The sequence below is a fragment of the Acinonyx jubatus genome, chromosome B4 (genome assembly GCF_027475565.1).
Source record: "Acinonyx jubatus isolate Ajub_Pintada_27869175 chromosome B4, VMU_Ajub_asm_v1.0, whole genome shotgun sequence".
Classification (NCBI taxonomy): Eukaryota; Metazoa; Chordata; class Mammalia; order Carnivora; family Felidae; genus Acinonyx; species Acinonyx jubatus.
Window position 1 is genome coordinate 131,833,182 of NC_069387.1, and position 25,052 is coordinate 131,858,233.

General features: G+C 38.6%; 1 protein-coding gene across 1 annotated transcript in view; it reads left to right on the top strand.

Annotated features, from left to right (window-relative positions):
• Nucleotides 1-25,052, top strand: part of EP300 (E1A binding protein p300) — an 82,174-nt gene that overhangs the window by 28,058 nt on the left and 29,064 nt on the right. Inside the window, exons 3-12 of the mRNA XM_015077886.3 lie at nucleotides 1,589-1,765; nucleotides 3,341-3,602; nucleotides 4,227-4,340; nucleotides 5,317-5,562; nucleotides 11,600-11,693; nucleotides 12,277-12,414; nucleotides 14,097-14,214; nucleotides 15,087-15,261; nucleotides 22,942-23,019; nucleotides 24,506-24,615. Coding sequence (XP_014933372.2) covers nucleotides 1,589-1,765; nucleotides 3,341-3,602; nucleotides 4,227-4,340; nucleotides 5,317-5,562; nucleotides 11,600-11,693; nucleotides 12,277-12,414; nucleotides 14,097-14,214; nucleotides 15,087-15,261; nucleotides 22,942-23,019; nucleotides 24,506-24,615 — 1,512 coding nt within the window. The remainder of the gene's footprint in view (nucleotides 1-1,588; nucleotides 1,766-3,340; nucleotides 3,603-4,226; nucleotides 4,341-5,316; nucleotides 5,563-11,599; nucleotides 11,694-12,276; nucleotides 12,415-14,096; nucleotides 14,215-15,086; nucleotides 15,262-22,941; nucleotides 23,020-24,505; nucleotides 24,616-25,052) is intronic.

Here is a 25,052-nt window from a genome sequence, read left to right on the forward strand (position 1 = left end):
AGCTGCTCCTCAGATTTGCAAGTTAGTTGGTACAGGATATAGTAGGACACCATGGATAGATAGGCCTCATGGAGATCACGAAGGCTCTGGGTAGAAAATAGAATAGATAGAAGGCGAGGAAACCTGTTGGACACAGTCTACACAAGCTGTGATTGAGGGGCTTGAATTAAGACAGTGACAGTGGACTGGGAGCAATTGTAGGGTGTGTGTGTTTAGAGATGGAATTTGAAGGCTCCTCTGATAGAATTGGATCTAGCTGAGAGGGATGAAAATCTAGTATGACTCCTTTTAATTGGGCACTGGTGGTAGTTTCCCTAGTTTTCTGAGAGCTTTGCTATATGTTTTAGTAGGTGGTGTTTGACTTACAGTGGTTTCTTATATGGAAGGATTGTAAGTTTCATCATTGCTATCTGTAAAACATTTGGCTTCTGAATAATTAATATTCTGTTCTTTAATAACTGTCCAGCACTCCAGGTTGACTTTATAAATACAGACAAAAACCTCCTTTCTTAAGTATATAGGGGTTACAAAGAAATTTAAATTACTTCAAGATCCAAGCAGGTAATTTAATGAATAAAGCAGCTAGGTTTTTTAAATTTATTTTTTTATTCTTTTTGAGGGAGAGCATGCGAGCTGGGGGAGAGCAGCAGAGGGTGAGGGTGAGAGAGAATCTTAAGCAGGCTCCACGCTCAGCATGGAGTCCAGTGCAGGGCTTGATCCCACTATCCTGGGATCGTGACCTACGCCCAAATTAAGAGTCAGACACATAACCCACTGAGCCACCCAGGCGCCTCAAAGCTGCTAGGTTTAAGACAGCAAGGAATGATATGGACTCTGAAGTTTACATGTTCTGTCTAAAGGATTCAGATTCAGAAAGTTTCAAAACCACTCTGCCGCTTTGTTCCTAAATGAAAAATATCCCCTGAACTATCAGTTTGCTACCTTTTATGTAAACAAAATTCTGGAACAAGCATTCAGATGCTTTTCACATATCAAACTCTCTAACAAATTTAGGGATTAGGTCATTTATTGAGTTGAATTTATTAAGTCATATATTGTACATTAAATAAAAATATATTTAATGCATTAAAAGTGAAGATGAATGGCAAACCTTAGCAGATACAGATTAATGAAAATGCTTATAAAAATTTCTAAAACACATTTATATCAAGTATTTACAGAAAATAGCTGTAAATTTACTCTACCTGAGCTGAGGCTCCTCAATTTTGAAAGTGAGTATTTTCATGAACATACTTCTCTAGTCTTATTTGTAATGGTAGAGGATTCCTTTAAAATTGTTTTTATAAATTAGGAAGTGGAAAAGGAAAGAGGGGCACCTCGGTGGCTCAGTCAGTTAAGCATCTGACTGAGGCTCAGGTCATGATCTCATAGTTCGTGGGTTCGAGCCCTTCGTTGCGCTCTGGGCTGACAGCTCAGAGCCTGGAACCTGCTTCTGATTCTGTGTCTCCCTCTCTCTCTCTCAAAAATAAATAAATGTTTAAAAAAAAAAAAAAGGAAAGAGAATAGTAATGTTCCGTTAATGTAAGGAATAAGATTTAATTTCTCATCTTTTTTTTTTAATTCTTAGATGGGAATGATGAACAACCCTAATCCTTACGGTTCACCATACACTCAGAATTCTGGACAGCAGATTGGAGCCAGTGGCCTTGGTCTCCAGATTCAGACAAAGTCTGTACTACCAAATAGCTTACCTCCATTTGCAATGGACAAAAAGGCAGTTCCTGGTGGAGGAATGCCCAACATGGTGGGTAGTAATCTGTCTACAAATTTGTCTTTAAACTGGCGTTTTGACAAAGAACTGTTAAACTGTAATGCTTTCTGCTGTACACACTAGGATGTGAAGATGGACCCTGTGATCAAGGAGACTTGATACCTTCCATTTCCCATGGGTTTTTATTTCTTGTAGTATTGTTCAGTAAGGGTGTTGGGCCAAATGGGAGCGAGTGGGGCTGCTACAGTGAAAATTTTGTAGCCTGCCATATTACACATCTTCTTCTTGTGAGTATTTCTATAGAATATGAAAGTAGAACTTCTCTTGGAAAGTACTCTCAAGCAAAGGATTCCAACTCTCAGTGACCGTATCTACACATTTGTATCTGATATCAGCACACAAAAGTAATTTCCCTCTCAAAGTTAAACACTGTTTTAAACAGTGATTTTGTGGGGGGCGCCTGGGTTGGTCAGTCGGTTCATCTGACTTCAGCTCAGGCCATGATCTCCAGGTTCCTGAGTTTGAGCCCCACGTTGGGCTCTGTGCTAACAGCTCAGAGCCTGGAGCCTGGCTTCAGATTCTGTGTCTCCCTCTCTCACTGCCCCTCCTGCACTCATGCTCTGTCTGTCTCTGTCTCTCAAAAATAAGAAATAAAAATGTTTAAAAAAAAACAAAAAACAAAAAACAGTGATTTTTGTTTTGAATAAATCTCCAAAGCTTCTAACATTGCTATTTTTCTAAAAGTAAAACTGTTTCTACTACTAAATTTGTTAAGTAGTCCCTGTTTACCTTTGGGAAAAATTGTCCTATAGAAATTCCATTTCTCTTTCAGATTTTTTGTTTTTTATTTTTTTGCCTATATTTCAGATACTTTAAGTACTGCAGATCTTTTAAAAAAGAATAAAACATGGCATCTGTGACCCCAGAAATGTTTACTTTATCAGGGAAGAGAAAGCGCTTTCTTCCATAATTACAGAAACTAACTTTTCACTTTTCACCCACCTAAAAGGCCCCTGCTCAGTCTCCCAGGAGGTTTTTGTTACTGTGCTTCAGAACCTGACTTGGACTTGTTCTTCGCTACGGATTCCTTGCCTTTCCCTCTCCCACCTGAGCTTATGGTGTCCTCTTTGTTTTGCTCTCTGTATATTACATATACTTTGATTATATTACTTGGTGATGTAACTTTGTTATTGAACTTCTTGATGGTGGGACTGATGTTTATCTACCTTGGAATCCATCCCCTGTGGCACGTGGTGGATGTCCTTAAAGGTTTTAATTGAAAATGTCCAGGTCTGGGGCACCTGGGTGGCTCAGTCGGTTAAGCGTCCGACTTCGGCTCAGGTCATGATCTCACGGTCCGTGAGTTCGAGCCCCGCGTCGGGCTCTGTGCTGACTGCTCAGAGCCTGGAGCCTGTTTCAGATTCTGTGTCTCCCTCTCTCTCTGACCCTCCCCCGTTCATGCTCTGTCTCTCTCTGTCTCAATAAATAAACGTTAAAAAAAAAAAAATTAAAAAAAAAAAAAAGAAAGAAAATGTCCAGGTCTGTATTTACTAAAAAGCACCCTATGATACCTAATGTTACATGTACCTTTGTTGTTTTCTCTCTTAGGGTCAACAGCAGGCCCCACAGGTCCAGCAGCCAGGCCTCGTGACTCCGGTAGCCCAAGGGATGGGTTCTGGAGCGCACACGGCTGATCCAGAGAAGCGCAAGCTCATCCAGCAGCAGCTCGTGCTCCTGTTGCACGCCCACAAGTGCCAGCGCCGCGAGCAGGCTAATGGGGAAGTAAGGCAGTGCAACCTTCCCCACTGTCGCACGATGAAGAACGTCCTGAACCACATGACACACTGCCAGTCAGGCAAGTCCTGCCAAGGTGAGTGGGCTCAGAGGGTTTCTGTGCTTAGCAATGAATATTTATAGTCCGAGAGAAGAAAAAAAGTGTGTTCTACTCTGTTTTGAGACTTCTTTACCGATAATGTCCATGTTAGGAGGTGATAAAATTCAGTATCATTTTGTTATTATGTAGGGCTATGGTAGAAAATTTTAAGGATTTTCCTCTTGTGATGACCCTTACTGACTTTGATTTGCCCCCGCATAGCATAGTTTAAATATTATTGAGGATTTGCTATCATATAGGCAAACACTAAAACAATGTTACCCAACTTAATACAATTTATGTGTGTATGGTGTCATTAGAAATCTGTTTTTATAGAGTAAAGTACATTGCATGTCTTGGTGAAAAATACGGGCTTTGGAGGCAGATTGCTTAAGTTTGAATCCCATTTTGAGTAATCTGACTTAATGCAAATTAGTTAACCAGGTCTTGCCTGTTTTCTTAACTATAAAATGTGAGTGCCAATAGCTACCCTATAGGGATGTTAGGAAGATGAAATGAGTGAACATTTGTAGCACTTGTTAAGTGATCAACAGGTTAGTGGATACTGATATAAAAAAGTATAAGCTACATTTGCAGAACAATTATTTTTTTTCTTTTTAGTGGCACACTGTGCATCTTCTCGACAAATCATTTCACACTGGAAGAATTGTACGAGGCATGATTGTCCTGTGTGTCTCCCCCTTAAAAATGCTGGAGATAAGAGAAATCAACAGTGTAAGTGATTAAGTCTTTTAAAGCTTTTATTTATTTATTACTTATTTTATTTATTTATTATTTTATTTATTCTCGGTGCAGTTTGGTGGGATTTAGACTAAGTGCTTCTTGATTATTTGAAGTTCTGTGACTGTCCTGTGCTGTCATACTAGGTTGTTTCCACTCCCATTAACTTCATATTAATGAGTTTAGGATTGAACTGCTTATTACCTAAAGTAAGATCCAGAAACTTTTTAAATAATTATTCTGTATAAAAAGGGTGAATTAATGCTCCATTTTTACATTCATGAAAACTTAAAAGATCATTGCTTTGACATTGGGCAAGTTACTCTTTTATACCTGTGGTCTAAATATTTAGATACTTTGAAGTTATTTAAAGAGAAAGGGAAAAAGTTTGAAATTATTTTTAGAAGTCTAGGATGATGAGCTTTTCTGAGATAAAGACAAAAGTAGAAAGATCTAAGTGTAGCTACCATACCTCTCTAGAAACAAAATACTAAGCATTTGTGGTGAATGACAGATTTGGAAACGTGCAACATGTGAAGAAGGAATTAAATGCCATAAATTAATTAAGAAATCATAAATAGCCCAGTAGAAAATTGGGGTAAGGAAATAGGTCAGTAGAGGGAGGACATTCTCACCACTTGAGCAGAAATGCCACCTGGTATTGGCATTTGTATGGTTCTGAGTCATTCATACATAGTTGGTGGGAACACTGATACAACCTGTAGGTAGGCTTTTGGGTACTCTAGATCAAAAGCCTTTCATGCCAGTGATAGTGATCCCCTTTGACCATTCAGTTCTGCATCTAGACATTTATTTCAGGGAAATAACAGGAAACAAGATGCATGTTGTTTCATAATGAGATGTTTCATAATCACGTTACAATTTTGTGTCTTCTAAATTCATTCAGATAGGTTAGTCTATTTTTCTCACATCTTTAACGTTGTAATCCCATCTCTTTTGTCTTCTCTAGCAATTCTGACTGGAGCACCAGTTGGACTTGGAAATACTAGCTCTCTAGGGGTGGGTCAGCAGTCTACCCCCAGCCTAAGCACTGTCAGTCAGATTGATCCCAGCTCTATAGAAAGGGCCTATGCAGCTCTTGGGCTGCCCTATCAAGTAAATCAGATGCCGACGCAACCCCAGGTGCAAGCAAAGAACCAGCAGACTCAGCAGTCTGGCCAGTCTCCCCAAGGCATGCGGCCCATGAGCAACATGAGTAAGTTTGTGTCTTCCCTTGTGACAGATGTGATGTTGGTTATGTGTATACATGCCATGTAATTTGCAGAATTATCTTCTTGGTTTATTTTGGTCTGTGTGTGTGTGTGTGTCTCCCCATCTCTTAATTTTTTTGTTACATGATTAATTTCTTGGAGTAATTTTTTAAAGATTGTAGTGTAAAGGTCTCATCATAATCTATATACCAGAGGCAGCTGCTTGTCCTTGTTGATGATTTCTTCCATAACTTTCTAGAAAACAGTCTGGTACTGAGTAATGCATCATACTTTTTCCTATGAAGTCCATTGTCATCCTCTGGATAATATTTGCAATAGCCTTTAGTTTCTGCCCATTATTGTTTGATTCTAAATGAGAAAGCAAAATTGAGCGTGCTACTCTTACAGAAATGTAATCTTGTTGATTTTTGTTGGTTTTAACTTGAATGTATTACAGTTTCTTGACAAGCAGTGCTAACTTGTTAAATAATCATTGAGTGAGGAGATTATTAAAAAACTAGACCAGAAACTGGGATGAAGAGCTAATCCTACCCTTTCAGGCTAGTTTTCAAATTCTTACGTATTCAAGTACATGAAAAGGGGTCAAAAATAGAGATCTGAGGACTTCCTTCCCCTGCCCCTTCACCTTTTTTTTACTTAAGATTGCTTATTTTCTTCTCTCGTTCCGTGTTACCCAAAAAGTTACCCAGACTCTTCCTTGAGTTTTAGGATCTTGACCCAGTGCAGTTTTCTACCCCTGGATTTTCTACTGCCTGGCCTGGATTTTCATTTTTGTAACTGGTTATTTCCTGTTAATTTTTCAAACTTCTGTTTTAATTCCTAATTTTGTTCTTTTTGTCTCCTTTGTATCATCTGTGTATGTACATTTGTATATAGCCACAAAATTGTTTTAAAGTTAGTTTCTTGAGATATCTTTTTCCCTTTTTTTAGTGTCTTTATTTTAGGATTAAAAATTAATCTAGGGGCGCCTGGGTGGCGCAGTCGGTTAAGCGTCCGACTTCAGCCAGGTCATGATCTCGCGGTCCGTGAGTTCAAGCCCCGCGTCAGGCTCTGGGCTGATGGCTCAGAGCCTGGAGCCTGTTTCCGATTCTGTGTCTCCCTCTCTCTCTGCCCCTCCCCCGTTCATGCTCTGTCTCTCTCTGTCCCAAAAATAAATAAACGTTGAAAAAAAAATATTAAAAAAAAAAATTAATCTAAAGTTTCCATTTATTTCTTGTTAATTCAATCAGTGGTGCCTTTTTAGTGATAATCATTGTGAACCAAAACTTCTAGATACCTCATTTATTTCTTTTGTTGTATTCAATCCCATATTAAAAACTAGTATGAATACACTCTCTTTCTGGCATGTTATATATAGCCTCATGCTTTCTATTCATCAGGCCCAACCCAGATAGGCAAAGACTTACATATGAAGTGTTTTTTCTTTCATATGAAAGCCCTTTTATTTATGTTATTTTTATTTATTTTTTATTTATTTTTGAAAGAGCAAGCAAGCGAGCGCCCATCAGTAGGGTAGAGGCAGAGAGACAGAGGGATATAGGAAACTAGAGAATCCCAAGCCACCTCTGCACTGTCAGCACAGAGCCCAGTATGGGGCACAAACTCACAGACTGTGAGATCATGACTTGAGCTGAAATCAGTCAATCAAGTTGGATGCTTAACCTACCAAGCCACCCAGGCGCCCCATATATGAAAGCCCTTTTAAAAATAATCTTGTGGGGTGCCTGAGTGGCTCAGTCGGTTAAGCATCCGACTTCAGCTCAGGTCATAATCTCACAGTTTGTGGGTTCAACCCCGCATCAGGCTCTGTGCTGACAGCTCAGAGCCTGGAGCCTGCTTCGGATTCTGTGTCTCCCCCTCTCTCTCTGCCCCTCCCTTGCTCTCTCTCTCTCTCTCTCTCTTTTTCTCAAAAATAAACACTAAAAAAAAATTTTTTTTAATAATCTTGTGTGTTTATGTTGAAGGGTGCGCCCTCTGCTTTCATATTTTTGAGTTCCCTAAAACTTAGAGAGTAAAAGAACTGAATATCAAAATGGAATCACCATGATTAGGACATGTAATTTTCTCCCCAGTCTTTAAGAGAGTTTTAAAAAAGTATTTTATTGCATATTATGAATGTGGGACTGCTTTTTCACTTCACACCAAAATCGTATGAAATTAGTTTTAACGAAACTTTATACTTGTGAGTGATGTTTGCAGTAAAGGTTATTACTATAAATTGTTTTATTGGGTATTTAAAGTGATCCTTTAAGGCTTCTGTTATTATTAGAGTTTTATAATGGATTTTACTTAGGAATATAAAAATTTTGATGATGATCAGAAATGTAACTCAAGTTGCATCTTGGCCTTAGCCTAGTGCCATATTATCAAAGAAATACATGGTTTAATACTCAAATTAGCGTTAACTGTATTTTCTTAATTTTTAATGTGTCATGATTTTAAAATACTAAAACAAGCTTTTTTCACTTCTGTTTTCTTCCACTAATGGTGTTTATTTTAGGATATTTTAGGTTCCAACCTGATGTGGTAGACTATATCCACAAACGGGACTATGTTGTGTCCCCTAACAGTATAAGATTTTTATCACATTTGTAAACAAAAGCAATTTACTTGAGTATATTTCCATGTACTCAGCAACGTAAAATGTTTATCTTTTATGTTTTGCAAAGATTGGACTCCCAAATGGTTAGTGCTGTGTGTGCGTGCGTGCGTGTGTGTATATATATATATATATACACACACACGCACGCACACACAAACGTATATATACATATATATATATACATACACACACACATATATATACACACACATACTTTTTTTTTAAGTTCATTTATTTATTTTCATTTATCTAAATGAACTTTAAATAAGTTCATTTATTTATTTTCAAAAGAGAGCACAAGCAAGAGAGGGGCAGAGAGAGAGGGAGACACAGAATCTGAAGCAAGTTCTATGCTCCATGCCATTAGCATGGAGCCCCGCATCAGGCTCCATCCCATGAACTGTGAGATTATGACCTAAGCTGAAGTCAGACGCTTCACAGAGCCACTCAGGCACCCCTGTTTATTTATTTTTGAGAGAGACAGAGCATGAGTGGGGAGGGGCAGAGAGAATCCCAAACGGGCTCCATGCTGCCAGTGTAGAGCCCATTGCAGGGCTTGAACCCACGAAACTGTGAGCGAGATCATGACCTGAGCCGAAACCAAGAGTTGGACGCTTAACTGACTGAGCCACCCAGGCGCCCTCACCCATATTATTTAATGCTAAAGTATTGTTGGGGATCCTACCAAGAGGGCAGATTGGATATGTAATTAGAAATTGAGGGGAAAACTTCGTCAGGAAATTTGGAACATAATAACACTTGTGCCTGGGTGGCTCAGTTGGTTGAAATCCAAGTCTTGATTCTGGTTCATTATGCATACCTTTTACCTAGATTTATTTATTTTCAACATTTTTGCCACATTTGCTTTATTTCTTCATGTACTCGAGATATCTTGACACTTGACTGCTGGTTTAGCATGTATTTCCTAAGAATAAGGACATTCTTCTCCATAACCACAGTGCTGTTACTGTGCCTACACAATTTAATATTTGTTAATAATGTCATCTAATGTACAGTCTATATTTTAATTTCTCCAATTGTCCCCCACAGTCATTCAGGGCTTTTCCATTCAGTTTGTTACGTGCTTTTTGTCTCTTAATCTAGAAGTCATCTTCCTTCTCTTTGTTCACCACACATTGACTTTCGATGAACACTGTAGATTGTCCTATCATTTGAATTAGTTTGATTGTTTCCTTATAATTAAATCCACACTTGATCTTAGCCAAAAGGCTGAGAAGCGATCCTTATAATTAAATCCAGATTAAACACTCTTGGAATGAATATGCCATGTATGGTTGTGTGTATGTGATCAGGCTTTAATAATTTCAGCATAAAAATGTCTTAGGATTTTTTATTTGCCTTTTAGCTGGCCTATTCTCTTGTTTTATTACTGACCTTCACATTACTGGTTAGCTATCTTTCAACTATGTTATGGAAATTCTGGCCCTGTTACTGTCAAGAACTCCTGGGTTTTGTTATGTACTCTCTTCTGAAGGTCTCATATCTCACCTGTTTGGTAGATATGAGTGCTAGTTTGTTTTCCCAGGTTGTTGGATGTTTAGAAAAAGTAGTATTTATGTTTATGGGTCTGTATCATACCATCTTTACCTGAGGTGTGGAGTACTGAATAGGATGAAGTACCCTAAGCAAACATTTATACTAATGCTTATAAGCATACCAAGACCCATTCATAGTAACAACTTGGTAGTATGGATACAACACCCATTGTGGCAGACCTAGCTGTAATGCTGGAACGTTCTCAGTTATAAATTGGAGGTACTTTGATTGATGCAGATATTTGAATAAATGAGAAATAGCATTCATTCAGATATGCCATGTGCTGGGGGCGGGGGTGGGCATAGGAAAGGGGCATGGCCTCTACTTTGAGACCTCTCTAGTTTGGATGGGCATTAAGTAGACAGAACTACAGGATCTGTTAACATATATCAGGTTATAGAGATTCTGTAGCAAGAAGAGAGAATCCTTTCTGGAGCCCTAAATTAGAATTTTTTACTATAAGACTTCCTTGACTGTATTTGACCATGTTCTTAATCTTCTAGTACCTACTGAATTCACCTACTCTATAAAGGTCTTATTAGTATGAGATTCCTCCCAGGGCTTAGAAAACAAAAAACACGTGTTTTTTCCCCTAAGTTTGTTTGTTTATTTTAAGAGTAGCAGGGGAGGGCAGGGAGAAAATCCCAAGCAGTCTCTGTGCCTTTAGCACAGACTCCCGGGCTCGTGGGATTTGAACTCACGAACCATGAGATCATGACCTGAGCCAAAATCAAGAGTCGGACACTTAACTGACTTGAGCCATCCAGGCACCCCCAAAAATGTATTCTTGATGAGTTTTAGGTGTTAATGATTCCTTTTTTTTCTTTCTGACTTCCGTCATTTTTTGTATTCTCAAGGGAATGCTCCCTCTTAGGATCTTAAATACAGGCCGGTGTAAGGGTATTCCTTTTCAGGTTATGGTTGAGCCATTTCTTAGAGTCAATGCCAAATAGTAGATGAACCTGGAGACTTCAGAGAGAATGTTTTGCTGTTTTCATGTGCCATCAGAAGGCAACGAGATAAGCAAATTGGTGTACATTATAATCAGTTTTTCTTTCAGCTCTTCATATGGTTGCCATCAGTAAAGCAAATCAATGTTATAGGTATATAGTTTCACTAAAAAGGAGTGTTTACACATGGAGTATTTACATTGACAAATACAGAATTAGGAACAATACAATTCTGTTTTTAGAAGACCATTTCCAGTAACTACATTTCAGAGCTAGGCTGATGCTGTCAGAAGCAAATTTGTGCCTTACTATTTAGGAAACGTGAAGGAAAGCAACAGCATTTTTCTCCATTAAATGTTTATAGATCTAGCCAACTGTTGGCATTTTAGTGGGAAGTTTTGTTTGTTTCCTTGTTTTTAACTAACATACCTTGAGAGGTATATTAATAGAATTGTGTATTTTAGAAGAGTTTTTTAACCACATGAAAATCTAGGTTAGTGTCGATATTGCTGTTTTTTGTTTTTAAAGAATTAGACTATTCAATAAAATTGCTAATTGAAGAGGTAATGTACGCACATAGAACTATTCAGGGCAGTTTGAAGGAGTATTCAAAATGTTTTACCAGAACACAGTCTTTGATTCCAGTCTCCAGGGATCATCGCACTTAGGTTCCCTATGTCCTCGTGTAAGTTGTGCTTAAGAAAGGATATGTGCATATATAGTTACTTAAACGGTTGCGGTTTTAGGTTTTGCTCATCCAGTTTCTAAATCTTGTCCTTATGGCTTCTGGGTTTTGGGTCTTTGAAAGGATACAAATTTCTTGTGATAAGTTCTTCTAGTACTTTTGTAGCTTTTCTTTCTTTTTGGTATTGGTATTTAAAATATTCAATCTCGTTTTTTGTTTTGTCCTAGGTGCTAGTCCTATGGGAGTAAATGGAGGTGTAGGGGTTCAAACATCGAATCTTCTTTCTGATTCAATGTTGCATTCAGCCATAAATTCTCAAAAGTAAGTTTTTTTCTTGATATTTGCCCTGTGTCATGTTTCATACTCCTGTTCAAATTCCTTTTCTGTTTTTTGTTTTTGTTTTTGTTTTTTCCCCCTGATTTGAAGCCATCCTTGATGGATAAAGACAAGTAGTATATTGGAGGCCATACTTTCGGCTTTCTACAATCTTATGTGAAATTGTATCAATGGGTGATCAGTACCTTCCCCAAATATAGTAGGAAGTTGCAAGTGTGCAATTGCTTAAAAAATGAGTTTGCTCTATCCCATTGGTAAGAATTAATCCATTACCAGTGATTCCCTGGGATAAGCTGTGTCAAAATAAGTTTAGTCTTACAACATAACACGTAAGTCTTCTAAACCCAAGACTTCCTCCTCCCCTCCACATGATGAAGTGTTGTGGGTTAACTCTGCCTCATACAAATACAAACACACACACACACAATTTCCCCTAGATTTCTTGATGTAAAGAAATTTGTCATAGTATGTTGGACCCATTGTAGTAATCACTGTCAGCTCTGCTTTAAATGAGATCTTTTTTCTCCTGCCTTCTTCACTAAAACTATTTCACAATATCTTTTTAAAGCCCAATGATGAGTGAAAATGCCAGTGTGGCCACCCTAGGTCCTATGCCAACAGCAGCTCAACCATCTAATACTGGAATTCGGAAACAGTGGCATGAAGATATTACTCAGGATCTTCGAAATCATCTTGTTCACAAACTGTAAGATTATAGGCATGTCTTATTCATAGAGAGTTACCATGTCAACATGGTACCGATCTGCCAGGCACTTAACCACAAGAGGAGTATTATTGATTTTTCTGTAGTCTGGCTATTGCTGCTAATGCTTCTGCTCCTGTGACTGTCTTGCTGCTTGTTCTGCTTCTGAGCCTTTCCACCATCTTTTGTAGGAGTATTATGGCTTTAACAGTGTGTGAGCTATTTTACCTAGTGGCAGTTTTCAATATATTATATAAAAATTACTCATTTTAGTGTCACTGCCTTTGCAAAAGTCAAATTTTAAAAGGAAAACCAGGTCTCTCTCAGCTCTTTAGAATATGGTGGTGGCAACACTCTTTTCCTTTATCTCTATTAAAGCTTTTATGATGTTGACAAGTTTAACCTGGTAGAGTGGCTCCTCTATGGTCTTCTGGCCCTCCGGATGTGCATGTCAGTAGTTGGTGAGATACCTCTGCATTGTTTGTTATGGAGTTGATGGATGCCAGCCATTCAGCCACCCTCTTCTTTAAAGAGGTCTTGGCAGGTGAAGGAGGGGAAGGCGATAGCAGTAAAATGTAATGTGCCCAATATTATAAAAAAAACAGAGCTTGAACCTTGCTCATTGCTGTGGAACTTGCACTTTGAGTGACATCCAGCATTTTTCTCCTCGGGGAAAGCAGTCTTTTTTCATTTTTTTCTCCACTTAATAGAAGGGTCTCTTTCAGTCCATCCATATCTTTTATTGGCTTAGAGCTGTGTGGTCTATTTTTTTATCTAAACTAATTTTTATATTACATTAGCATACCAGTTACATTTGACTTTCGTTTAGAAATTCAAAATCAATAGTACCAGAAGTGGAATTTGACAAGAAAACCCTAAGATTTTAATTAAATGAATTAAAAAGGAATAAGCAAAGCAAACTTATTTTGTGATACTCCAGTTGTTTAGCACCTATTCTCTCATAGCAGACAATGGATTATTTGGGATCGATCATCTGACTTGACATTATATGCTTGCGAAATTTTTACCAACTCAAAATTCTTCTAAACTTCCATTTATTTCTTCCCCACCTGGTTTTCTTCAAGTCCTACACAAGTGAACACGAAATCTCCAAATAATAAAATTAGAGGCTGGAAAAGTATTGGTCAAATCTTCAGGAACCCTAGTGCCAAACATTTTGTAGGGAACTGTTAGAAAGTAAAAGACACTGAATTTGGCAGAATCGTTATGCATTTCTGCCCCTTCCACTTGAAGTTTTTGGTCTTGAAAGATTTTGTGGTGATTACTAGGTTTTATTAAGCTGAATAAATTGAGAGTAGAAGGATCTGAAGGCCGCTCTACTTAAAACAATGAGAAAGGTCAGGTTTCCTCACTTCCTTTATGCAAATAGCAGAGTATAATTTTTTTTGCTCCTATGTTAGCGTGACAGGAACCAGAGGGGGTTATTATGGTGTCATTTTTTTATGTTCTGATTGGGGAGACCCTTTGTTTACCACAGAGACCATTTCATTTGCTCTGTATCATTTAATATTTGAGCACATCCACCATTTTTTGTTTTACATAATGTGTACATTGCACAGAAATGAGAAAGTACTAACCAGGAAAAAGTTTAAAGTACTGGACATTTCCATGACGAGAATGAAAAGTTGACATGATATAATAGTGGTAGAATTTTCTGTTTCCAGAGTTCAAGCCATATTTCCTACTCCGGATCCTGCTGCTTTAAAAGACAGACGGATGGAAAACTTGGTTGCATATGCCCGGAAAGTGGAAGGAGACATGTACGAATCTGCAAATAATCGGGTGAGTATCTATTTTTCTACATAAAGTCAGAAATAGACCTATCCTAGTTGTTTGTTTCTTTTCGTAACATGTACAAACAATACCGTACTTTAGAGGATACCCTTCAGCTGTCCTTAGTTTCACTGCACAGTCAAGATAACAAAGCAGTTTTCTTCAGGCGTATGTCATCAAGAATCTTACGTTTTTCCTCTTAATAATCCAGTGTACTCGTGTGGCACTTTATCTGGGTTGTCCTTCTGTCAACTTCAAAAGTGGTTGAGCTGTTACCAGCTCTGTGCTATTTTCACTAGAATAATGGTGAATCAGCTGCTTAGTATGTTCATCTCAAGTAGTATTCCATTTTCTCTATATCAGTTGAACATTCTTCTCTAAGTTGGCACTTTTCCAAAATGTAGCATATTCTTTGCATGTGCCATAAATCGCCAGCATATATTTCATTAACCTACTTTGAGAGGTCATGCTTTACTATGTAGCTTCATCACAAAGCTGCTTTTCACATGATGATTCCAAACATGAACTCACATCTGGGATGATCTAAGAAAGCAGATTTTTATGGTGGTTATATCAGAGGAGAGGCGGGGGTGGGGAGGATGGGTGAAATAGATGTTGCGGACTAAGGTATGCACTTGTGATGAGCACCAGATGACATATGAAGTATTGGATCACTACATTGTACACTTGAAATTAATATAACACTGTATATTAACTAACTGGAATTAAAATAAAAACTTTTAAAAGGGGAATAGATTTTTCCGCTCTTTGGGTTTCTCCTTATATCTGTAAATGAAGCTAATATCTGTTCATTTTTTCTGTTACCTAATAGTAATTCCTCTTTTTTCCTTATCTGTGTTTTATTTTCAAAATTCAAAAAGGCCGAATACTACCACCTGCTAGCTGAGAAAATCTATAAGATCCAGAAAGAACTAGAAGAAAAACGAAGGACTAGACTACAGAAACAAAACATGCTACCAAGTGCTGCAGGCATGGTACCAGTTTCTATGAATCCAGGGCCTAATATGGGGCAGCCACAACCAGGAATGACTTCCAGTAAGTGCTTTTCATTATAGCTGTTTTGGGGAAGAAAATGGTAATAAAATGTTTTCTAGCCAAAGTCACTAATTTGCATTAGCTTGCATAACTTTTCTAGAGTTTTTGAATGACCCTTTTTTGCCTTTGCAAAGAAAATAATTCAACCCTTCATAAGAGCAGTAATTAAGCAGTATGTTTAAGATTTCTGGTCATAGTGCTTAACGTGTTTTGATCATCTGGCATCATTTTTAGAAGCCCAAGATACTCTTCTCTCTGAGTGAACACCTAGAAAATGGTAGCCTACAGGCTTATATGGACTTATATTTGGTAGGCAGCCAGTGCTGAACAGGTTCAGAGGCCGCACCAGCTTTCATACCTCCTAAACAAATGATCAACACTGTGTTCCTTAACATTGTCACGCTTTCTTCTTGATACAATATGTTTGAAGGCTAAGAACTGGTTTTCAGAAGCATTTAATTTTTGTTAATATTTGAGAGACAGAGTGTCAACAGGGCAGGGGCAGAGGGAAAGGGAGACAGAGTCCACAGCAGGCTACAAGCTCTGAGCTGTAAGCACAGAGCCTGATGTAGGGCTCAAACTCATGAACCGCAAGATCATGACCTGAGCTGAAGTCAGATGCTTAACCGACTGAGCCACCCGGGTGCCGCCCCTAGAAGCATTTAAAAATTCATCTTGAGGGGCGCCTGGGTGGCTCAGTCGGTTGAGTGTCCGACTTCAGCTCGGGTCATGATCTCACAGTTTGTGGGTTCGAGCCCCGTGTCAGGCTCTGTGCTGACAGCTCAGAGCCTGGAGCCTGCTTTAGATTCTGTCTCTCTCTCTCTCTCTCTCTCTCTCTCTCTCTCTCTCTCTCTCTCACTGCCCCTCCCCTGCTCATGCTGTGTCTCTCAAAAATGAATAAACATTAAAAAAAAATTAATAAATAAAAAAATAAATAAATAATAAAAATAAAAATTCATCTTGACAGTTTTAGTATTCTGGTATAGCAGCCTTCTCAACTTAGTGAATTAACCAGATAGCCAAGATGATTATGTGTTGCCTTATTCACTGACTGATGACAAGGTTTCAAGCAGTGACATAAGGAGTTAGGTACACAGTGATGAGGAAGAACACAGGCTATATTAAATGATGTGAGAAAGGCTATGATAGCAGAAATTCTGTATATCTTGAGTCAGAGAGCCGATTGATTACCTGTAGATAGTGCCAGCCGAGTGAATAGGTACCAGCTCATGCCAGGATTTTTGGTGGGCTCAAAATTCATCTCCCTCAGGCCTCAAAGTAGTAACATGGAGAACTGCTGGTTGCCACTTGCTTTAGCAGCTCCGTTTGTTAACTGCACTGGTCTCATTGGGCCGTGGTGGGAGGAGAATTGAGAAGAGGAACATTTCTGGCAGAGAAAGAGTGTGCAAGGAGGCCCACTGACAAAGGAAAAGCAGCTGTGTTTTGAGGAGGTGGGAGAGCAGATGTTCAAACACAAGCAAGTCGAGTGGATTCAGTGCTGATGGTCTAAACCAGGACAGCACCTAAGGTATAGAGACAGGTGGGCAAACCTGAGACACTTGGGTGCAGTAGAGCTTTCTGGAGTTCGTTTTCTGGTAGTTTTTGTCTGGAGAAACTGGAGCCAAGTTTAACGTCTGCAGGTACTAAATTGTAGTCTCGTGGGGGTGGAAGCAGTGTGGTAGGGGTGCAGGCAGGAACCAATGTTAATGGAACTCAATAGCCCTAAGGATATGTTGACCTTTAGCTTATACTAAATCTGGCCTTTTGTAGAATGAGATCCCATATGCAAATTGTAGAAGAATGAGAAGTTTTAAATTTTAAGCTAAAAATTGAAAGTAGTACACAGAATGTATAGAAGAAAATATAAAATAAAACAAGAAACGTCTTTAGATACTGCCTAGAAGTTTTGAGGGAAAAAAAAATGACAACAGAAGATACCATAAGTGTAATTAATAGACAAACCCAGGAAAGTATTTTCAGTGTTAAAGGTATAATTTCCTTAGTATATGACTTGGGGGGAAAGATGAAAAATGGGAAAAGGAAAGAACAAGTAAAATCAATATGACCTTTTGGCGTCTCTAAAGGTTAGAGTGGGTGTTAATGACTGTATGGTAACATGGTTCTGGAATATGCTGTTGGTAAGAATTTAAATGTTTTATTCGTTACCTTAAATCCAGTTGTTACATTTCTAGAAATACAAAGTAATGTACAGTTGCGTAGAAATATTCACAGTAACGTAATTTATACTATTGAAACATCCGACAGGATGTTTAGAAACATCCTAAAAGTGCCTCCAGTATTGCACTGCTAAAGTAACCAGACACTATACACTAGAATATTTTGAGGCTTCTCCAGAGCATCCCCTTTTTACCCAGGCAGTTGAAAGATTGAACAGATTTAACCAACTATCTGGAACCCTCCACTTAAAGGTGAAGGGCAAGGTGTGGCTGCCAGAGAAACCCCTCTAAGGTAATACCACCTACCCTCTTGAGCACATAGCACACACACACCCTGAGGGGATCGCTCCCTATACAGAGATAAAGGAATTCCTCCTGTGGTCCATGTAGATAATTACAACTGCAAGGGAGAGTTATTACAGAAAAAGGAAATTTTCAAAAGAAAAAATTACTATACACAGACATAAAAAGACAGCAGGGGATGGAAAACGAAATGGGAGAGTTGACTGAGTTTAAAACCAGATTAGCAATAACAAAACACAGAAGATAAGAATTTAAAAATGGCTTAAAAAGATACTAAATATGAGGTGCCTGGCTAGCTCATTCGGTGCAGCATGTGACTGTTGATCTCAGGGTCATGAGTTTAAGTCCCCACATTGGGTCTTAGATCTTAAATTAAGAAGAAAAAAATCGGGCACCTGGGTGGCTCAGTCAGTTAAGTGTCTGACTTCAGCTCAAGTGATGATCTCACAGTTCGTGAGATCGAGCCCCACATCGGGCTCCATGCAGACAGTTCAGAGCCTAAAGCCTGCTTCAGATTCTGTGTCTCCCTCTCTCTTTCTGCCCTTACCCCTTCGTACTGTCTGCCTCTCAAAAATAAACATTTTTTTTGAAAAGTCAGTAGAGAGATGATAGACATATAGAAAAAAATTTGAGAGATTCGGAAACCCAATGTTAGGTACTATTATCCCCATTTTACCAGTAAGAAACTAAGACATAGAAAGGTTGCCTAACTTGCTGTGGTCACACAGTTAGTGAATGGCAGAATCAGGAGTCAACCCCCCCCCCCCCCAGCATTTTGTCTTCCCAGTCTGCTGTAAATCGTTAAGATATGTTAAATAAAGAAAATTGTAATTAAAAAGTAATAGAAGAAAGTTTTCTTGAAAGAAAAGACAATTGCCCAACCAAACCTAGCTCATCACTGTCTTAAAGTAGATGATGAAACATCCAGAAAATAAAATCAAACTATAAAGAAAAGGAATGATTAATTTGATTAGGTTAAAAAGCACAAAATGCACCATAAGGAAGAAACTAGTTTAATAAGGTAAACATATATGCACCCCCATGTTCATTGCAGCATTATTTACAATAGCCAAGATATATCCATCGATCAAGAAAACGTGTGCTCAGGCACACACACCCAGAGTACTATTCAGTCGTAAAAAAGAAGGAAGTCTTGCCATTTGTGACATGGATGGAATTTTTATTATTATTATTATTTTTTTTTTAACGTTTATTTATTTTTGAGACAGAGAGAGACAGGGCATGAGCAGGGGAGGGGCAGAGAGAGAGGGAGACACAGAATCTGAAACAGGCTCCAGGCTCTGAGCTGTCAGCACAGAGCCCGACGCGGGGCTTGAACTCACGGACCGCGAGATCATGACCTGAGACGAAGTCGGCCGCTTAACCGACTGAGCCACCCAGGCGCCCCAACATGGATGGAATTTGAGAGCATTATGCTAAGTGAAATCAGTCAAAAAGACATAGCATATGATTTCCCTAGAATTTGGAATCTTAAAAAAAATGAGTTTCTAGATAACAGTTTGGTGGTTGCCAGAGGCAGGAGTGGGGAGGGATGGCAGCGGTATGGGGTGGCTGAAATATGTAAAAGAGATCAAAAGGTTCAAACTTGCAGTTATAAATAACTCCTGAGGATGTGTAATATACAACATGGTGACTGTAGTTAATAATACCATAGGGGCACCTGGGTGGCTCAGTCGGTTAAGCGTCAGGTCATGATGTGGCTCATGGGCTCAAACCCCACATCGGGCTCTGCTGACAGCTCAGAGCCTGGTGCCTGCTTTGGATTTTGTGTGTCTCTCTCTCTTGCTCCTCCCGCACTTGTGCTCAGTCTCTCAAAAGTAAACATTAAAAAAATTTGTTTTAATGTTTTTAATAAAAAAATAATACTGTATTGGGCATTTGAAACTTGATAAAAGTGTATCTTAAAAGTTCTCATCACAAGAAAAAAAAACTTGACAAAGACGTACTGTGGTCATCTTTTGTAACATATAAATATCAAATCATGTACGCTTGAAACTAATGGAATGTAATACCAATTATATCACAGTTTTCATACTCATTTAATGTGATATACTGAGTATGATTTATTTCTATCTCATTTGTATATTTGCATGAGAAAATGATTACGGGTAAGAGGAAGGAATATAGAAGACTTGAACTTTCCAATTTTTATATTTCTGTAAAGTTTGTTTTGTTTGCACAGGGCATGCATTATATAATCAAAGGGTGGCTATGGTAGGTATTTGTATTGGCCTGGAAAGATGTTTATAATAAGTGAATATAAGCAATATACATTATATGTAATGTGAAAATGATGAACCTAATTATTAATGAGGTTGAATAAGTGGCTGACTTCTCAATTTTATTTTTTAATTTTTTATTTTTTATTTTTTTTTTTGCAAACATAAAAACTTTGAGAGTTGACAAGTATGTATATTATCTGTGTGGTTGGACGGGAGGAGGGGTTGTTTTTTGTTTTTTTGAGAGAGCACATGCACCAGCAGTGGGGGGGGGGGGGGGGGGTTGGAGAGAGAGAGAAAATCCCAGGCAGGCCCCACACTCATCCCAGAGCCCAGTGTGTGACTTGATCTCATGAACCATGAGATCATGACCTGAGCCAAAATCAAGAGTTGGATGCTTAACTGAGACAACCAGGTGCCCCAATGCTAATTTGTTAATATTGGTTGCTTGGGGGGGGGGGGGGGGGGGGCGGGTAGGGGGTGGTGATAGGCTTACTTGGATATATTTAGTGTTGTGTGTTATAAGAAATTTGTTCAATCTAGGTGTGTATTTTGCCTTGGGGTATTTATCTAGATGTGAATGATAAACATTTTAATTAATGGTTTCATATGTATATGTATATATACATATTTTTTATCTAAATAAAAATTGTCATCAAAATGTTCTTCAGATGTTCATTATATGTTCTTTATGATAAAATTTTTTCAGAGTTTTTTTATTTTTAACATCTATTTATTATTGAGAGATAGACATAGAGCATGAGCAGGGGAGGGGCAGAGAGAGGGGAAGACACAGAATCCGAAGCAGGCTCCAGGCTCTGAGCTGTCAGCACAGAGCCTGACACAGGGCTCAAACTCATGAACTGTGAGATCATGACTTGAGCTGAAGTCAGTCGCCCAACTGACCGAGCCACCCAGGTGCCCCCCTTATGATAAAATTTAAGAGCTGCCTCCTGGGCCCACAGTAGGTTTCATTGCACATTTATACCATGCAGTCAGTAAAAACCATCATGTGCATTATAGTTGTAAATGAAAGTGAGCCAGCTGTAGGCAGTAGAATTAGGTTTTTGTTTTTTCATCTGAATATTTTCATGTATTTGAAAAGATTTTGCATGGGGTGCCTGGGTGGTTCAGTTAAGTGTCCTACTCTGGATTTCAGCTCAGGTCATGATCTCACCATTCATGGGTTCAAGCCCCACGTTGGGCTCCAGGATGACCATGCGGAACCTGGTTGGGATTCTGTCTCCCTCTGTCTCTACTCTCCACCACCACCACCCCTGCCCCGCCTTGCAATAAATAAACTTAAAAAAAAAAAAAACACTTAAGAATATATAGATTCCTGGTTTCCTTTAGAGATGGAAGGATCTAGCATATTTGGCCCTGTCTTCCCCACAGCAGCACCACAGTCTCTCACTAGAGTAATGGTTGCTTGTCATCATAGTTGTGCTTTTCCCACTTCCTCTCAGTTGCTCCCTTTTCCCTGTTTCAGATGCCTGGTCTTTCCCACTGACTGGTACTGACTGCCTGGTCTCTGCTGGCATTTAGCTTGCAACACTTATCTGTGTTATTGACAGGGAAAAAGTTCCGTATATATTAAGTGAAAATTTTGCTTTTATATAAAGTGTAGATGAATATACATGTGGAAAATTAAAACTATACAGGTTTATCTCTGTTCTCTAATTTTTATATAGTGACCATAGGGTATATATGTAATTTTTAGAAATCTTGCACAATTGTGGGTAAAAGAGTATATGAATAAATGTTCAGAATTCTCTCCAGTATTCAATTTGACTGTATTATAGTTTTATTAGGAGCAATATTAGTGGCAAATCTTGATGGATTTAGTTAACTTGAATTGCACTAACCCACTTAGTTGTGTGATCATTTCTGTTACTAGTTAGTATAGCACACTGTAGGCTTCTCTTTAGAGCGTAGTCGTCACAAGTGTGTCTGAGATTTGAGTGCAGTAGCACTTTGGGTCAGGAGGTGTCCAAGGCAGAGTTGGGTCACTACAAGCATCCTGTCTTTTCCCACGGTGCTATAGAAATATTATTTGATCTACACGATGATGTGGAGAAAAGTTGGAAGGTCTATGCTAGAAGATGTGCAAATAATCCATGAAAATACTAGAAATTACATACAGTTGACCCTTAAACAACCAAGGGGTTAGGGGCGCCAACCCCTGCACAGTTTAAAATCCACATAAAACTTCTGACTCCCAAAAAAATCTGTTGACCAGAAGCCTAGGGATAACAAACAGATAACACATATTTTACCTGTTAAGTATGTTAAATACTGTGTTCCTATAGAAAAATAAGCTACAGGAAAGAATCATAAGAAATACACATTTACTAAAAAAGTCCACATGTAAGTGGACTTGCAGAGTTCAAATGTTGGTCAAGGGTCAACCGTGTTTACATTTTGATGTCTTTTTTAACTCTTTCTACTTTTGTATTTAAGAGGTGTGCACAATATGTAGAGCAATAGAGTACCTGAATTATTTAAAGTCAGTGTTCACAATGGGTTTGTGCGCATAAAAACACCTATTATTGGGGTACACAATCAAATCTGGTCACTGAACAAAATCTGTAGCTATCTGTTGAAGACATTCTCCTGCATAACAACCAAAAACAACTTAATTCAAACAGTTTAGTCAAATAGTAGCATATTAAATGCTATAATAGCCTTTCTCTTTTCTTTAAAGTTAAGAATTTACATTATTTTCTTGTCAGCACTGAAAGAAAGCATAGGATATACTGTAATTATTTGGAGGCTTTTCTTATATTCCAGAACTAACAGTTTTCTTCAGGTTCTTGTCTAAATTCATAGCTTTATTCTTTGGAGATTCAGGCTGAATTTTTCAAGATACTACTAAAGATATTTTGTGTTTTGTTTTTTTTTTAAACAAAAGTGCCGCTTGCCAAAGATAATTTTCTAACCATTTCTCTATTCTACCCTAGATGGCCCTCTGCCTGACCCATCTATGATCCGTGGCAGTGTGCCAAACCAGATGATGCCTCGGATAACTCCACAGCCTGGTAAGTTATGAAAGAAATCCATATATTTATTTAGCCATGGCTTTTTTTTTTTTTTTTTTTTTTTTTTCAGAGTAAGCTCCACGTCCAACATCCAACATGGGGCTTGAATTCATGACTCTGAGATGGAGAGTCCCATGCTCTACCAACTGAGCCAGCCAAGTGCCCCTCACCATAGCTTTTTTATTTTCAAAGTTTGTTTTGAGGGAGAGAATCACAAGCAGGCTCCACACTCATCGTGGAACCCAGTGTGGAGCTCAACCCCACAGACTGTGAGATTGTGACCTGAGCCAAAATCAAGAGTCAGATGCTCAACCTACTGAGCCACCAAGGTGCCCAACCATGGCTTTTTAAAACAGTCTCTGGTGTACTATAAAATTATTCTTGGGGCGCCTGGGTGGTTCAGTTGGTTAATCATCTGACTTCAGCTCAGGTCATGATCTCGCAGTGTGTGAGTTCAAGCCCTGTGTCAGGCTCTGTGCTGACAGCTCAGAGCCTGGAATCTGCTTCGGATTCTGTCTCCCTCTCTCTCTTCTCCTCCCCCATTTGCACTCTGTATCTCTCTCAAAAATAAAGATTAAAAAAAATTTTTTTTTTAAATACTATTCTTGTCACCTTAATTCCTGCCTCAGCCCAGCAGCGTGTATCCTACTTGAGAAATCAGAACATATTTTGGATTTGGAGCCCAAGGAGAAAGGAAGGGTGTGGAATACAGTTTGGCTGGCAGGTGGCAAAAACATGAAATGGTCGAGCATCCATTTAAAAACAACCAGTCCAAGGGCGCCTGGGTGGCTTAGTGGGTTAAGCATCCAACTTCAGCTCAGGTCATGATCTCACGGTTTGTGAGTTTGAGCCCCGCATCAAGCTTGTGCTGACAGCTCAAAGCCTGGAGCCTGCTTCAGATTCTGTGTCTCCCTCTCTCTCTGCCCCCCCCCCCCATGCTCATGCACTGTCTCTCTCTAACTCTCAATAATAAATAAATGCTAAAAAAAAAATTTTTTTTTTTTTTTTTTTTTTTTTTTTTTTTTTAAAAAAAAAAACAACTGGTCCAGGCACCTAGGTGGTTCAGTCGGTTAGGTGTCTGACTTTGGCTCAGTTCATGACCTAATGGTCTGTGGGTTCGAGCTCTGTGTCGGATTGTGTGCTGACAGCTTGGAGCCTGGAGTCTGCTTCAGATTCTATGTCTCCCTCTCTCTGCCTCTGCCTATCTTTTGTGCTCTCTGTGTCAATAGTAAATGCATAAACTTAAAAAAAATTATTAAAAATAAATAAAAACAACCGGTCAAGATGGATTTTATTCTAAATTGTAAAATTTTATTCAGAGACCTTATGTTAAGTAACAGTGTGGCTATAAATGGAACCAATTCATTCACAGTTGAAAACTGGTTCCTTTATTTGTCCTGATAAAATGTCACAGAATCAGAATTCTGTCTTTAGTTCTCCAATTCCATGAAGGCATTCAGATCTAATATTTTGTACTTACTCACAGGTATGAATCAATTTGGCCAGATGAGTATGCCCCAGCCCCCAATTGGACCCCGGCAAACCTCTCCTCTTCAGCACCATGGACAGTTAGCTCAGCCTGGAACTCTCAACCCAGTAAGTTTGACATCTTTGGGTAATTGTCTTGGCCTTTAACATTTAAAAATCCTTTTTATCTGTTTGTACTTTGTAAACAATGCTTATAGTTGCTTAAATAGCTAATCATAAGTGAGTAACTTTAATCCAGATTTTTATCTTTAATTCTATTGTATTTGGCCTTTATTATACACTTAGTAAATGATTATATATGTGTTTTGGAGTTGAGGGTAGTTATTTTTTTTAAAGTGGAGTAGGAAAAAACTAAACCATATACCATAATTAGGCAGGCTATTAATACTAAAATCCCTGATTTTTATCTATCTCTTTTACCTATAAATTGTTTTTAGAAATGTATCCTAAAGAAATCATCACTAAGATACCAAAAGGACATCATTTGGAGAAAATTCATGTTAAGCATCTTGTATACTCTGTTTGGGGGGGGGGGGGGGAAGGGG